At 50.3% G+C, this 14115-nt stretch overlaps 2 protein-coding genes across 3 annotated transcripts in view; one reads left to right on the forward strand and one right to left on the reverse strand.

Moving 5' to 3' along the window:
• FAM78A (family with sequence similarity 78 member A) lies at window positions 1-13740 on the reverse strand. Its single transcript, XM_008491465.2, has 2 exons — window positions 12593-13740; window positions 1-4497 (listed from the first exon to the last, which is right to left on the reverse strand). Exons 1-2 carry the CDS (start codon window positions 12853-12855, stop codon window positions 3969-3971), a joined length of 792 nt encoding a protein of 263 aa, XP_008489687.2. The 5' UTR covers window positions 12856-13740; the 3' UTR covers window positions 1-3968.
• PLPP7 (phospholipid phosphatase 7 (inactive)) overlaps window positions 13650-14115 on the forward strand; it is an 18434-nt gene continuing 17968 nt past the window's right edge. Inside the window, exon 1 of one of the 2 annotated variants that reach the window (XM_030461068.1) lies at window positions 13650-14081. In XM_030461068.1, coding sequence (XP_030316928.1) covers window positions 13662-14081 — 420 coding nt within the window. In that variant the 5' untranslated portion in view covers window positions 13650-13661. The remainder of the gene's footprint in view (window positions 14082-14115) is intronic. The other variant, XM_030461058.1, reaches the window with a different exon arrangement.

Genomic DNA, 14115 nt, shown 5'->3' on the forward strand with positions numbered 1-14115 from the left:
TTTTTTTTTTTCTTTTTACATCTGGAAGTGTCCAGACTTGGTACATCTTGGGTTTTTTTTTCACAGTATCTCTGCAAGACCAAGGACAATTCTTTATTGCTGCACCAGGAGCCCAGGCAGGAGGGATGCAGGGATGGCAGTGCCCAGCCTGGGGCAACCCACCCCATCACTAAACCCAGCCTTGCTCCCCTCTGTGCCAGCCCAGCAGGTCCACCCATCCCTCCCCAAGGCTGCTTTGTCTCTCTGGTGACTCTGAGGGGCTGCTGCTCTCATCTGGGTGTCAAGGGTGAGAAACAAAAGGTCTGTGGTACTGCTGAGGATGCTGCCTGCCAGCCCTGGTTCTGCTCCTTGTGGGGGGAGAGGAGGTGGGAAAGGGTCTCACCCTGATGCTCCCACCCTGTGGACCACTACAGGGCTGTGATAGTGACAGGTTTAGGTCTCAGCTCCTGTTGGTGATTTGGGGCTGTAAAGACCCACATCAGTGCCCCAATCCCATCCCAGTTCTATAAAAAGCTGTCAGAGAAGGAGCTTTATTTCCTTCTGCTTGGTCACCAGTGTACCCAGTACAGGATGCCCCTGGTCTCCACTAGGACCTTGTCAGTCCCCTTTCTACCCCATAACCAGCCCTACCAATAGTGATGTCTGTAGCACCTGATACTTCCAGCCACTGCCCCTTTTCAATTTGTCCTCATCAGATTTGTAATGAAGCAGCATTGAAAAAAAAAATAAATTGGGGAAAAAGAAAAACCCACCCCAAACCCCAACACTTTTAATCACAATGCATGAGATCTCAAGAGAGGCAGCATCACTTTTCTGTGCAGTGTCTGGTGATGCAAATGGAGGTGGAGGGGCACGTTGTGACCTAGGCATGGGGTAAAGGCATTCTTTGGGAAGGGAGAAGTCTGTGCAGAGCCAACCCCCACGTGAAATTTGAGTTTTGTATTTACTGCTCAGCTGGGTCTGTTCAGTGCAAGAGGGTGAATTAGCCAGGAGGTTACTGTCAGGTTGCAGGGATGCATCCAGTCCACCAGGCAGAAGGAGTAGGAGGAACCAGATTCACTTTAATGCAGTGGGGTGGTAAGGTTTAAGTCCAACACAAAGAGAAGTGGGGAAGGACATAGGTGTTCCCTGAATGTGGTTTTTGGTGACTGAGAAGAAATCTTTCCTTGGAATTCCTTTGTGCAGCTAATTAAGACAACTGGGCCTGATTTCTTCGACCCAATGCAGACATCAGTGAGAACTGGAAGTACTCAGCACCTGGAGACAAAGTGAATACCAGACATAAATACCCCTTCAGCTCCCACCCCCGGGACTGCCCAGAAGTGCACCTAAGCAGCAGCTGAGATGCATGCAAGCTCCAGCAGCTTATTCACCCCCAGCTCCCATTTTGTCCTCTTCTGCATGTATTGCCTAAGAGAAAAGACAGACAAGTCCCACAGGGCTGTGCTGGCAGAGCTGGAGTTAGGATTTGAATCCGGGTAAGAAAATGGAGTTTTAATACAGAGAGTGACTCTGCAAGTCAAAGCCTCCCCAGCTTCACCTTTTATAGTCCCAAAGCCTGGATTTAGGCAACCTTTGGCTCGTGGATTTGGGTTGGATCCAGTCCGTTTGTTTTCAGGCTGCTTGTAATGCTGGACTTCTCATGTTGGAGAGAGCATCTCCCTGGCCCAGCATCTCTGAGGAGCAGTGCAGGAGGAGGGGGGGATCCCCTGGAAAAGGGAGGTGACAGCTGCAGGGACCTGGGAGCCTTGTTTGCTGGTTTGAGACTGTCACGGGGAGGGGATGTGTATCTTGTGGGCACATATTCCCCAGGTGCTGCTGCTGAACCTGTTGCCCAAGTAGGTGGTGTGGGTTTGGAGAAGTAAAGGAGAATTTCTTGCTGGTAATGTCCTGGAAGATGAAGATGGCAATAGCAGCTAATTGGTGCCTCTCTGGGGAGAGAGCCTTTGAGCAGCATGTGTGTGGTGATGGGACCTGTTCAGACCAGCTCAGCAGGGCCAGGCTTGTCTCTGGCATGCTGAGCTCTCCTCAGTCCTAGCTCTTGAGGCAAATTGTTAATAAGAGGAAGAAAAAGTCACCAAGGGGAAGGAGCTGCAGAGGGAAGGGGAAGTGATCTGCCCTGGGCCATGTGCTGGAGCCAAAGAGCAAATCTTCCCCTCCCTGCCACCTCCACTGCAGAACTTCCCTGCCTGCAAACCATGGCCCAGCCCCACTCAGATGGCTTCTCTGGGCTGCATTCCTCTGCAGAAGTGTGTCTGGTTATCTTAGACCATCTGGAAAAGGTCCTAATTCAAATCTACAGGTACCACCTCCAAATGCACCTTCCTTCCTGAAGGATCTCCACCCAAGACCCAGGTGTTGCCCTGCTTGTACCTTACCATGCATCACCCTTTGCTATGCAGAGGGTGGTGCCAGAATTGCCCATGGTCCTCTCTCTCCTTGCCCTATTCCTGACACTCCTGTAGATCTGTAGATAACAAGGTCATCTGGAAAAAAATTATCTACTAACCCCAATGTGGTTTGTTTTTATGGGAAGAAGAGTTAAGTCACAGCTTTTGCTTCCAGTGTTTGCTAGGAACTGGGTGCCTGTTATTTTCAGACATGCCAGTTCCTGAATTATGGATATTGCTGAGTAGGCTTGGTAGATAAGATCTGCCCTTGCATCTCCAGTGCATCTCCAATGATACCAAAAGGATCTCTCTCTTTGTTTTTTTTTTTTTTGTTTTGTTTTAGTTGGTTTTTTGTTTTTTTTTTTTTTATCCTGCTCTCCTTACAGCACCATCACTTGGATTTCATGGGAAAAGGGGACACCCCAGCGTCACCCAACACCAGACAGGGTGTGAGCCCTTGGCTCTGATGCCACAAAGAAGGTAAGACCATGGGCTAGCTGGACAAACATCTGCATGCCACAAAGACAAACCCAGAGGGACTCTCTCTTGATTTAAGGTGACTCCCAGGGCCACAATTCTAGCTGTGAGGTTACCCCTTGTTCCTGAGCTCCCCCACTGTGGGCAGAGCAAGCTCTCTTGCTGTGTCTTCTGCAAAGCAGGGAGGTGGCCTAATAGCTCCAGCTCAAGAGACATCCTACAGCAAGTTTGGTATTTGCATTGCTTTGAAACTGAGATTATTTCCATCCTTCCTTCTTTCAGGTTTTAAAACCAGGAAGATTTTTCTTATCATCACACTTCTTCCAATTTCCTGCCCTTTTCATCCATCAGCCCCGTGTCATGCTGATAAATCTATTCCTTGTTCCAAAACTTTCTCTCAAAAATTCTGTAGAAAGGACATTCTGCCTGGTGGTGTTTCTGTTGTTTTTGTTGTGTGTTTTTTTTTTTTGTTTGTTTTCAAACATAGCTTTAAGGCAAAAGTTTGGCAATGCAAAGCAAAGTCTACATAAGGCCGCATGACTTGGATTTGCAACTCAGAACGTTACAGCTCAAAAAAAAAAAAAAATCCTTATTTTAAATATCTTAAATAGTCAACTTTTTGCTCCAGAAACTTTTGTTCTCAACAGAAAAAAAAAAAAAAAAAAAGAAAAAAGAAAAAAAAAAAAGAGGCTCTTCAAATCTCAAAGAAAATGTTCTTATTGTTCTGGGCAGTCTGAACAAGCTAATGAGACTGAAGTTCAAACAGTAACTGAAGTAGGGAAGGAAAAAAATAAAAGCTATAGGGGTAGACATCAGTGTTAGTTTCTTCCCTTAGGAATCCAGTGATGAGACAGACCCCAGTCAAAGGTCTCCTCTTTAGCTTTAGCACAGTGAAATCCGTCCCAATGGGAGAAGGTAGAATGGTTGCATTTGTTGAATGAAGAAAAAGTGCATTTTTGAGTTTGCTCAGATTACACGTGTATATTCTAATACCTAAGTGATTGTTCTGCTTGGTTGGTGGTGGTTTGATTGTTTGTTTTATTGGTTTATTTATCTGTTTGTTTGTTTTCTCCCTTTTAGTGCCGGGACGCCAGGTTTGGATTACCGGTGTTTCGGAGGTATCACCACAAGGGGTGGTCCATCCTTTGGCCTCCACATGAGTACCTGAGCATCATTGGCATTGGGTTTGACAAGGGCACTGGGTGGTATTGGCTCATTCTTGCTAAGGACCTGGGGCTGCTCTTGAGCAGAGGGCTCCTGCAGCTTGGCACGCTGCCCCAGGGGTCTGCTGGGGTTCACCTCGATGCTCAGCCTCATGCGCCATTTGATAGTCTGCAGGGTCACCATTTCGTTGGTGGCCGTGTTGGTGGCCACCAACCAGGTGGTGAAGCTCTGATCCCTGTGGATGCTCGTGAGTTTGGCCACGTTGCTCTCACTGACGGGCACTGCCCACGTCACGCTGGGGTAGAAGTTGTCGTTCATGCTGATGCTGAACTTGGACTCCTTCTTGGTGGGACCCACGATGGTGCAGGTTTCGGTGGTGTTCCCATACCAGGGATAGTTCACTCCATCTGAGTCACTGATGGCCTGGATTTTACCATCCAGTAGATCTGGAAGCTCCCAACTTGACCTGCCACAATCAACGACAAATCATGGATAACGCGTTAATTAATTAGTTGAGGAGCACGCAGGACTTCAAAGAAGAAGAAGGTGGAGTTGTTGAATTCCCTTTTTAGCTCTGACTGGAACTTGTGGCTTTCATAACATCCTGCCAGAAGAGCCCTGCCACTAGAAGTGGTGTCTGCACATTGCCAGGTCATGAAAATCTGTCCTGCTGTCAAGAGGAACCACCTAGAATCAGAGAATCATCCTGGTTGGAAAGGATCTCTGAGCTCATCAGCTCCAACCCTTGATCCACTCCCAGCCCAGGGCACTCAGTGCCACATTCAGTCTCTTCTTAGAAACCTGCAGGGATGGAGAATCCACCCCCTCCCTGGGCATCCCATTCCAATTCTAATGCCATTCCAGTTCCAGTCGCCCTGCAGGGCCACGGTTTCCCTTCCTACCTGGAGTGGTTTGAAATATTTTGGTGTTGAAGTAAGGCTGCCAAGGGGAGGTGTTCAGAAAAGCTCCAGCCTTGGAAAAAAATCCAGCAGTGCAGGGTTGGCCCAAAGGGCTCAGTGCAGTGCAGTGTGTGGGGTCTCAGCTCTTGTGCCAGTCAGAGCAGGGCTCAGGGATGAGTTTCTGTCTCCCAGCAGCACCAAATCTCCTGTGTTGTCAGCAGAATGGGTGAGCTGAGCACTGGCCCTGGGAGGGAGGTGACAGCAAAGCCCCCCAAAGCAGCGGAAGGGACTCAAGTGGACCATAAAGCTTCCCACTGCCTCTTTCTGTTCTTCCTTTTCAAGGAAGAACTCTCAAAATCTCATTTTCTCTCTGGCCAAGTCCCTCTCCCTCCCAACACCTGCCTGGTGCTGGACATGTCACCCATCCTGCTCTGGTGTCACCAGCACCACCTCACCCACCCCCTAAATCTGCCTGAGCTGATCATCTGGCACTGAGGCTGATGGGGAGAGGTCTCCTTTCCAGCAAGAAAGGGAGTGAGGACATCCTGCCAGCACCTTGCAGTGCTGGTGCACACCACGGTTTTGTGTTGGGGTTTTTTTGGTTTTGTTTGGTTAGTTTGGTTTTTTTTATTATTATTAACCTCCAATTTTAATTTTTCAGATCAGATTTGCCAACAGAATCCAACTGCTGGAAGCATCTCTGGGAAAGGCTGAGGTATCTGCAGAGTAAAGGCAATAAAATGCCCTCACCATAGCCCGGGTGCCATCACCAGAGCACATGCCAGGTATGTTCAGGACATCCCTTTAAAAACCAGGCTGGGGGAGGTGGCTCCTTCTCCCAGCAGCTCCTGGGGTGGCATTTGCACTTGGCCCCCATCACCCTGAGCCCTGCAGCTCCCTAGGACATGATTTATCTTGGGAGGGAGGCAGAGGGGATGGGCTGGGGCTCAGCAGGGTGACACTCCAAGCCTTGAATAAGCCCAGTGCTGCTGCTTAAAATAGTCCCTGGAGTGAGGTGGGGCTGGGCACAGGCTGGGGGGAGGCAGGGGGATGTTGGGCAGTGCTTTAGGATGAGTTCCTCCTCTCTGCTGGCCGAGAGGAAGGCGAGTGTCCACCAGGCTGTTCTGATTGCTCATTAGTTAATGACCATAAAGTGCCACCGTGTTTGTAACCACTCAGCAGTTGGCTGTAAATGTCTGGCTGTCCTTAGAAGAAACTGAAGGGGGACATTTAAAGATCTCACTGTTTTTTGTTTCTTTTTGCTCATGCTGGTGGGGGTCCTAGCAAAAATCCAAACCAAACCAAAACCCACAAAACCAAAACAGAAACAAACAAACAAAAAAAAACCCCTGGCAGGTGTTGGGAGAAGGGCTGCCCCGTACAGGAGGTGGCTGCTTTGCAGGTCAGATGGCTCTGGAGGCATGTTTGGGGGAGATGCAGGGATGTTCCTGGGTGGGGTGCAGGGATGCTCTAGGGCAGAATGCAGGGATGCACTGGGGGGGATGCAAGGATGCTCTGGGGGGGATGCAGGAATGCTCCATGGGGGATGCAGGGATGCTCCATGGGGGATGCAGGGATGCTCTAAGGCAGAATGCAGGGATGAACCAGGGGGATGCAGGGATGCTCCAGGAGGGATGCAGGATGGTCCAAGCAGCAGAGCAGGGGTTAGCAGCAGCCAGGGTTACACAAGGCTGACGTTTCCCCGTGCAGGTTTCCCGCTGGTGGCTGCAGCAATTCCAGAGCCTGGGATCCTCTCCTCCTGAGCCTGCAGCCAGCAGGCAGAGGGAGTCCTTTCCCTGGAAGAACCTTTTTAGTGAAAGCAACCAAAAGGAGATCTCTGAGCATTCCTGCCAGGACCCACAGCCACAGGAGGGATGTCTGTGTGCTCTGCTCTCTGAGGCACTGCCAGCCTGGCTCGTCTGCTCCTCAGGGAGGGATGAAAAGGGAAAAGCTTCAGGGATTCTGGAAGAACTCAGCCCTGGGAGGGCAGATGAGGGGAGGTCGTGCTCTGCAGCCCCCCACCTCCTCCTCACACACAGCCTGGCTCTGAAACACCATCTGGGAGCTCTTTCTCTTTCAGCAGATGGTTTAGGATTACTTTCCATTCAGACAGAGGCCAGTACTCAGCTCGGCTGTCACCAGGGGACGAGATGTGACAATTTCCTGGAATCCATCCTGTGACAAGTGTGGTGCAAAGGCACAGCCACAGTGTCTTTGAGGAAGTGGAGGTGCCAAACCAGGACCTGAGGTGCTACAAGGGGATGATAAACCCAGCAGGCTCCTCCAGCCTGTTTGGATCAGAGGCTGCTGGGCAACTGGGAGAAGAATCAGGCAGAGGATGTTCAGAAACTGCAGGTCAGCTAAGATCTGTTTGTCCCCATCTTCATTCCCAGCAAATGTATCTGACTCCAGACCATTACAGATTTGCAGGACCTTTTTTGGGATTTGCCTGGGAGAGCAAAAAGGTGGAGCTGTACCAGGTCAGGTCATGCCTCCTTCAGAGCCTGAGAAACCCACTGCAAAGCCCAAAGTGTTTGTGAGCAGCATGGCTGCACCCAGGGTGGCTCAGAAGTGCAGCCTGTGTAATAAAAGGGCAGGAATAGGGAAGATGAAACTGGCCTCTGCTTCCTTGTGGAGAGCACGCTGTGCTTCACCAGTGGGGTTAACCCTGGGCTTTCAAAACCATCACACTTAATCCATGCAGCTTTTGCAACAAGGAGCAAAATGAGGCCCTGAGGATCCCATGACTGGAGCAACCTTCATGATGGTTTCTGCTGCTGGTGGTGGTTGCCCTTCTCCTGGGACAGCAAAGCCTGAGTGCAGCCAGGTCAGTAACTTCTGCTTGCACAGTATGGCCGTGTTAAATAATATGCCAACCACTGCCCTTTTGGGTTATTTTGGAAAGAAGGCTGTGGAATGATCTTTGGCTGCATCAGCATCTTTCTGTGGTGGTGTCGAGCCAATGAAAGACCAAAAAGTGCCCAGTAAACACTTTGCTGACAATAGCAGGGAAGAGGCATGAAAGGAAACCAACCTGTCTGGTTTCACAGACTCACTGTAGCTGATCAGCTCTAAAATCAGTAGATTCTGGCCTGTAACACTGACAAGCTTGTTTCTGCTGCTTCTGAAACCTTCAGAGTCAGTATGGGCATCAAGAGAGACTGAAGCTGCCAGCAAACCTCTCCTAACAAACATCTCCTTGCTACCAGGAGAAAGAACTTGGAGCTATTTCTTGTGGCAGGCCTGTAGCCCCACTGCTGCTGCCAGCCAAGCAGCTTTATGTAGGTTTTAGCCTCCCCGTTCTCATTCTGATCCATTTCTTCCTCTTCTGTCACACCAAATGAACCCCTGGCTTATCCTGAGCCTTCCAGATGGCTGCTCCCAGCACAGACCCCAACGATCCCGTGCAGCCACAGCGAATCCAAGCCCAGCAGCCTCCAGCCCCGTGCATCCAGGGGACATTCCCTTAACCTTTTCAGACAGGCACTGTTTCGCATCCTCAGCCCCTGCTCCTTGAAGCCAGCAGCTCCTTCTTAGAGGCCAGATGGACTTGCACGACCTCATGCTGCCCATCACCCTCCCTTTCCAGCAGCTCCCTGGGAGGGGAGCCCTGCTCAGATGCTGGGTGCTGCAGGTCCCCGTGCAACGTGTGGGTGCAGGGAAAAAGCCACCTCCAGGATTTCACACCCCAGCTCCTCCCTCCACTGCTGTGCCTGTGCTGGCAGCAGGATGAAAGGAAGAAAACCTGATATTCAGAGCTGCTTCATTTTAAATTGTTTTTTACTGTGTGTTTGTGTCTCTCTCTCCCCTACTCCAGCAGGTCAAACAATTCAAGCCAGGGTTATAGCAAAGGACAGGAAGGAAATGTAAGATGTTGCTCCCCAGCTGTCAGAGCCAGGCTGCTGGGGTCCCTCATGCCCCCCATCCTCCAGCTGCCTCTTCCTGCCCCTGAACCAGCAGTGATGTTTGGGTTACTGAGTAAAACTAGCAGGAAACTGGCATGAAGAAAAAGGGACAAATTTCTGCTGGTTGATCTGAGCAAGCTCAGGCAGCCTGGACAACCTCTTTATCTGGGCTGAGATGTGCTCACAGTGCAGGTAAGGGCCAGGGGCCATGAAGGACAGCAAAGCCTTTTCCTCTGAACCCTTGGGGGGTATCTCAAAAAATTCCCATGGTGAACTGATCTCCTTTTACTTCCCATGGAAATCATAACCAGTTTTTGCTTTGCTGAAGTTGTTTCTGACTGTGTCTTCCCCCCAAAAAGACTGGGGGGTGATTCTCTTGGCAAGTCCATTCTCTAGTTCCTTGTTGTCTCTGCTGCAGGGCATTTCATCTGGCAGGGGAGAGATGCCCGGTAAGGTAAAGTGATGCTGTAATGAATGCTGCTCAGCTGCCCCATTGGGTCCTCCTGAGGTGAAATATCTACCTGAAACTTCTCTAGATCCTTGGCTGCTCATATTCAAACTCCAATTTATTTATCTCTCTATTTGCATGTCTCCATCTGTGCAGCTTCTTGCACATCTCCATGGAGATGAAGAAACAAGGTTGGATGATGCCATTCCAGCATTGCCCAGCCACTGACTTGGGTCCCACCAGGTGCTTGCACAGCCAGGGGTAGAAACCAGCACCCACCCTGGGAGATGCCTGCAGGGATCTGGTCCTGCATGTCCTGCATGGGGCAGAGCTCTGCAGCCTGATCCTGATGCCTCCCACTGCACAGCAGCATCCTTCCCTAAGGATACAGGGTAAAATCCTGCTGGATGGGGAAGGGGGGGGGGCAGACACTTCAGCCACAGGGATGAATGGGAGTTTGACCCAGTTCTGTACAAAGGAGGAGGGTCAGAGAGCACATCCACATCCTCCTGCTGGAGGTTTTCGTGTTCCCAGCAACATCTCCTGACTCACACTTAAAATAATACCAGCATCCACGTGTTCTCTGAGCTTTAATTATTTCCCTTTACATTCAAAAATTCACTGCATTTGGCTCCCAAAATTGTCAGTGCCACTTTAAAGGAGTGTGTCTGAATGATCCCCTCTGTAGCCAACATCCCTTTAGGAGTGTTATGCCCAGCTCCATCTGCTCCAGTATTTCTCAGCTGTTTCTATCCTCAGCTTATACACAGCTAACAACTTTGGAGCATATAAGTGGAAAAATTAATCCAAAGCCTGCTGTAAGTATTGATGCCCTGGTTGACCGACTGAGTTGTTATTATTTGGAGTTTTTTGTTTGTCTCTCACCACAGTGATTTAAAAAAAAGAAAAAAGGTGTGTGTTGCAGCAGGCTCTTCAGCATGGAAAGTTGGGACAGAAATCAATGCAGCTCCGTGGAGGTCAGTGGGATTACAGTGAGTTACACCTGCTCCAGGCTTGGCCCATCCTTTCAGACAGGTTTGTGTCCTCTCTTTCTCTCTCTAAAGGTCTTCTAAAAGCCTGTTTCAGTGGCATTAAAAGAGGCCTTTCCTCCCAAACACCTTTATTTATAGCTTTCAGGTGGTGAGGGGTCCACGAGTAGGAGAGTGGAGAAGAAGACCATGTCCTACTTAGGTTTGGGTAACTTTATATATATATATCAGTTAAATATCAATGAACCTCCCAGGGAAAAATCTTTGTTTCCAGGATTTTTCTGGCTAACAGCTCTCCTGCAGAGCTGCAGTGTTCACCTCTTTACAGCACTTAGCTTCTAGATACAACTTTTTTTTTTGTCTCAAAACATTCCAGCAAAGGGAAAGCTTGACCAAATGCCCATTTTAAACACAGGGAAACTCAGGTGCAGAGGATGTGTTGAGGTCTGCAGCTCACAGCTTCACTGCCAGCACAGCTCTCTGCCCAGCCCCTTTATTTCAGTGGATGTGAGCTGTATTTACATCCACTGGACTTCTCTCTTTTCCTCTGCAGCTGGTGGCTAAAGACAGGATTTCTAAATGAGCCTGAGAATTACACATGCAAATCCCAAAGGCCTGGAACTGGGACCATCTGAGCAACAAATTGTCCTTGCTGAAGATGGTGTTGGAGCCAAAAAGCCTACAGATTTTGGTCTTCTTCTAAGTACTTTTAAAATCAAGCTAAGCTGCTCTGCTTCTTCTTCTCTCCCGGTGTTTGCCAGGTGCCAGTTTGCTTCTCAAGGCACTTTTCTGCTCGAGCAGAGAGAGGGGACATGGGGACAGAACAGGGGAACAGTCTGTCCCTTCTGGCTGCTCCTTGGCATGCCCTTCCCTCTGGTCCACATCTCAGCAGGCTTTATGCCTGAGATGCTGAACCCGTGTCCTTATCTGGGCTCACAGGCAGGAGGGAGGGAGGAAGGGTTGGGGTGTGCGTGCAGATGTTCAGGCCTTCACGAAAGAGCTGTGTTAAGTCAGTTTCTCCTGCTTTCCATGCTCCCATCCTCCCTTAGCCCTCCTCATTAATTTATTTTTTTTTTAAGCCATCCAGAACAACCCTCGAGGGGCTGTGTTGGCATCCCCCTGACCCAGGGTGCTTGGGATGAGGAGACAGGAGGGTAGCTTAGACCTGACCTTCCCATCCTTCCTCCCTTGTCCCCCACAGACCAGGCAGCATCAGCACCTCCAGCCACCAAATCATCTGCCAGCTCAGGGCTCTGCAGTCAGGTTTTGTCCCCATGGTTGGACAGACAGATTTCTGCTGCACCAGGAAGCTGCACCTGGTGCTGCCCAGCACCGTGAGTTGCAGAATTGCTGCTCTGTGCAGGCAGCCGGAGATCAGGTGCTGCTGCTGACTAAACCATGGGTTAAAGCCTGCAACAACATCTGGGGAACAAACTGGTGGGGAGACAGAGATGACTTTTCACACTTGGGAGGTGACATTTTAATTTGACTCATCCCTGTCTCACTATGACTGTCTGACCAGTAACATGGGGCTTTTGGTGTGGAAACGGTCCCTAGATTCCCCCCCTCCCTTACACAGATATCTATATATTCCTACCTTTACATTACCCAGAAGGAGAGTAAGGAGAATTTTTCACCCTGATTCAAAGTGATGTGAATGGGGTTTAATGGTTAATGGGTTAAATCCATCTTGTTTCTTTCCCTGTGGGCAAAGCAAGCAGGATTCCTTCTGTGATGTTAAATGTGCTCCTGGAGCTGGGGGGCTCCCAGGCTGCCAGCCATGGCTCCCTGCAGCATCAGCACAGCACACTGGGGACAGCAATGTGCCACAAGTGTCAGCCCTGGGGGTTTCCCTGGGGCTGCTCAGTGAGCAGTTTGATCCAGGAAGGGATGGGGAGGGATGCAGGCAAGAGGAGCTGGAGGTCAGGGGAACCCCTTGTGTAAAATGCAGGTCAAAAGAGGGGTGGCTGTCACTGCCACAGCAGGGCTGAGCTGGGATCTGAGGATCTCCAGTGCTGCTCAGAAGCTGGTGAGAAATCCAGCATTGCCTTTGGGTGCTCACCAGCACGAGTGGGGTTTGGTCAGGGCTTGGGCACACTCCCATTAAGACAAGAAGAATCCCCCACTACTTTTAAGAAGGCAAGGACAAGCTCTCCTGGATTTAAACATAGGAGAAAGTCCTGGTAAGTTTCAGAAGAGCTGGCTTTTCAAACCAATTTCAATTTTGGTTTAATCCAGTATTTCCTAGCCAGGCCCTGGTCCTCCTGCTCGCTCTTCCCAGTAGGCAAAGGCACCCGTGCACGCTCTGGGAGATACTTACATGCCCTGTTCCCCGTAGTGATTGTAAAATTCCATGTGGCTGCAAGCCTGGATCCAGCCCACAATCCAGGTCTCCTTCTTGGGAATAGGAGGCACCAACACTTGGGCAGAGGCTCGGAAGTGAGGGGTCCGGTAGCGCAGGACCACGCTGGAGGACTCGTCGATGCTGGTGGGAATGGGATCAATGGAGGCTTTGACTTCAATCACTGAAATACTTTCCCGGAAAACTTTGGATTTGCAGCTAATACTCTGAATACAGCCCATGGCATACCCCGAATACAGTCCGACACAGCTCCGAGGGTACTCCAGCAATCCTGGGGAATATTAGGCATTGAAATTATCTGGTGCTAGATCAATTACAGATCTTCTTGGTTTGTAAGCTCAAAACCGATATCCATAGGATAGAAAACTTGTCAGGTAAAGCCTTAATTTTTTGAGTATCTGTCTTACAAGTACTGCTCCTATTTTGAGGTTAGCTGCACTTCAGAAGCAAAAGGGCCTTTAAAAAAATTTTTTTTTTTTTTCCCCTTTTAATGACCCGTTAAATCTCTCGCTCAAACAGTCTTTGGGTTAAAAAAAAGAAGGTCTCTTGAGTTCAATAAATAACGGTGGTGTTCTTAGCTGATATATTTAGTCCTTCCTTTCCTCAGACACGGTCTGTCATTCAGCGTCAAACATAGGACCAGCCGGTATTTCCCTTTATTCTTTGGATGAAAAGCAGAATGTTGATAGACACATCTATATAAATAATGAAATAGTTTTTTAGCCCCAGCTTGTCACAACCGGTGTGGATTTCCACTTCCTGACTTGCAGTTGTTCAGAACTTCCTTTCGCACAAAATTACAATAATAACAGAAAAGAAACAGCGGCTGGAAAACGCAAAAAAAAAAAAAAAAAAAAAAAAGTAGCCAAAATCTCAAAATCTCCGATTTTTGGAGGCTCCTCCACCAGCGCTGTCAGGGCTCTGGGCTTGGGTTGGTGTGGTGGTGGTTTTTTTTTTTTTTTTTTTCCTTTTCTTGGTGTTCCTTTTTTTTTCCTCTCTCTCTCTTTCCTTAGAAATAGCCGAGACCATGCAGGCTCCGCCGGTGGGGCAGCGGCTCCGGGGCTGCGCAGGGGCGGGAGGCAGCGGCAAACCGGAGCCTCCGCCGGGGCCGTGCCGCTCCGCACCCGCTCAGCGCCGCGGAACCGCCGCCCCTGACATCCCGCCCGCCACGCACCGGCCCGAGGGGCGACGGCCCCGCCGCTCCCCTTCCTCCTCCTCCTCCTCTTCTTCTTCTTCGGCGAGCGGCTCTCTCTCTCCGCAGGGGTGTCCGACCTTCCTCCCGCCGCCGGCGCCGGCTCTGGGTCACCCTGCGGGGCTCATGGGGGGCGACGGGGGCTGCCCCGCACACGCCTGGGCCCCGCGGTGCCCCCGCGGGCTCTCACAGCATCCCGCACCCAGCCCCGGCCGCCGAACACCGCGCCGGGCTCCCCTGCGCTGCGGGGGCGAGGTGCGGCGGGGGGGCGGAGGGATTGGGGGGGGAG

The sequence above is a fragment of the Calypte anna genome, chromosome 17 (genome assembly GCF_003957555.1).
Source record: "Calypte anna isolate BGI_N300 chromosome 17, bCalAnn1_v1.p, whole genome shotgun sequence".
Classification (NCBI taxonomy): domain Eukaryota; kingdom Metazoa; phylum Chordata; class Aves; order Apodiformes; family Trochilidae; genus Calypte; species Calypte anna.

Excerpts from the sequence above, each read along its gene's own strand:
- FAM78A (XM_008491465.2), bottom strand. The coding sequence starts at position 12,855 with ATGGGCTGTATTCAGAGTATTAGCTGCAAATCCAAAGTTTTCCGGGAA. Across the intron at positions 4,498-12,592 it reads CACTACGGGGAACAGGGCAT|GTCAAGTTGGGAGCTTCCAG; the intron begins GTAAGTATCTCC and ends TGATTGTGGCAG.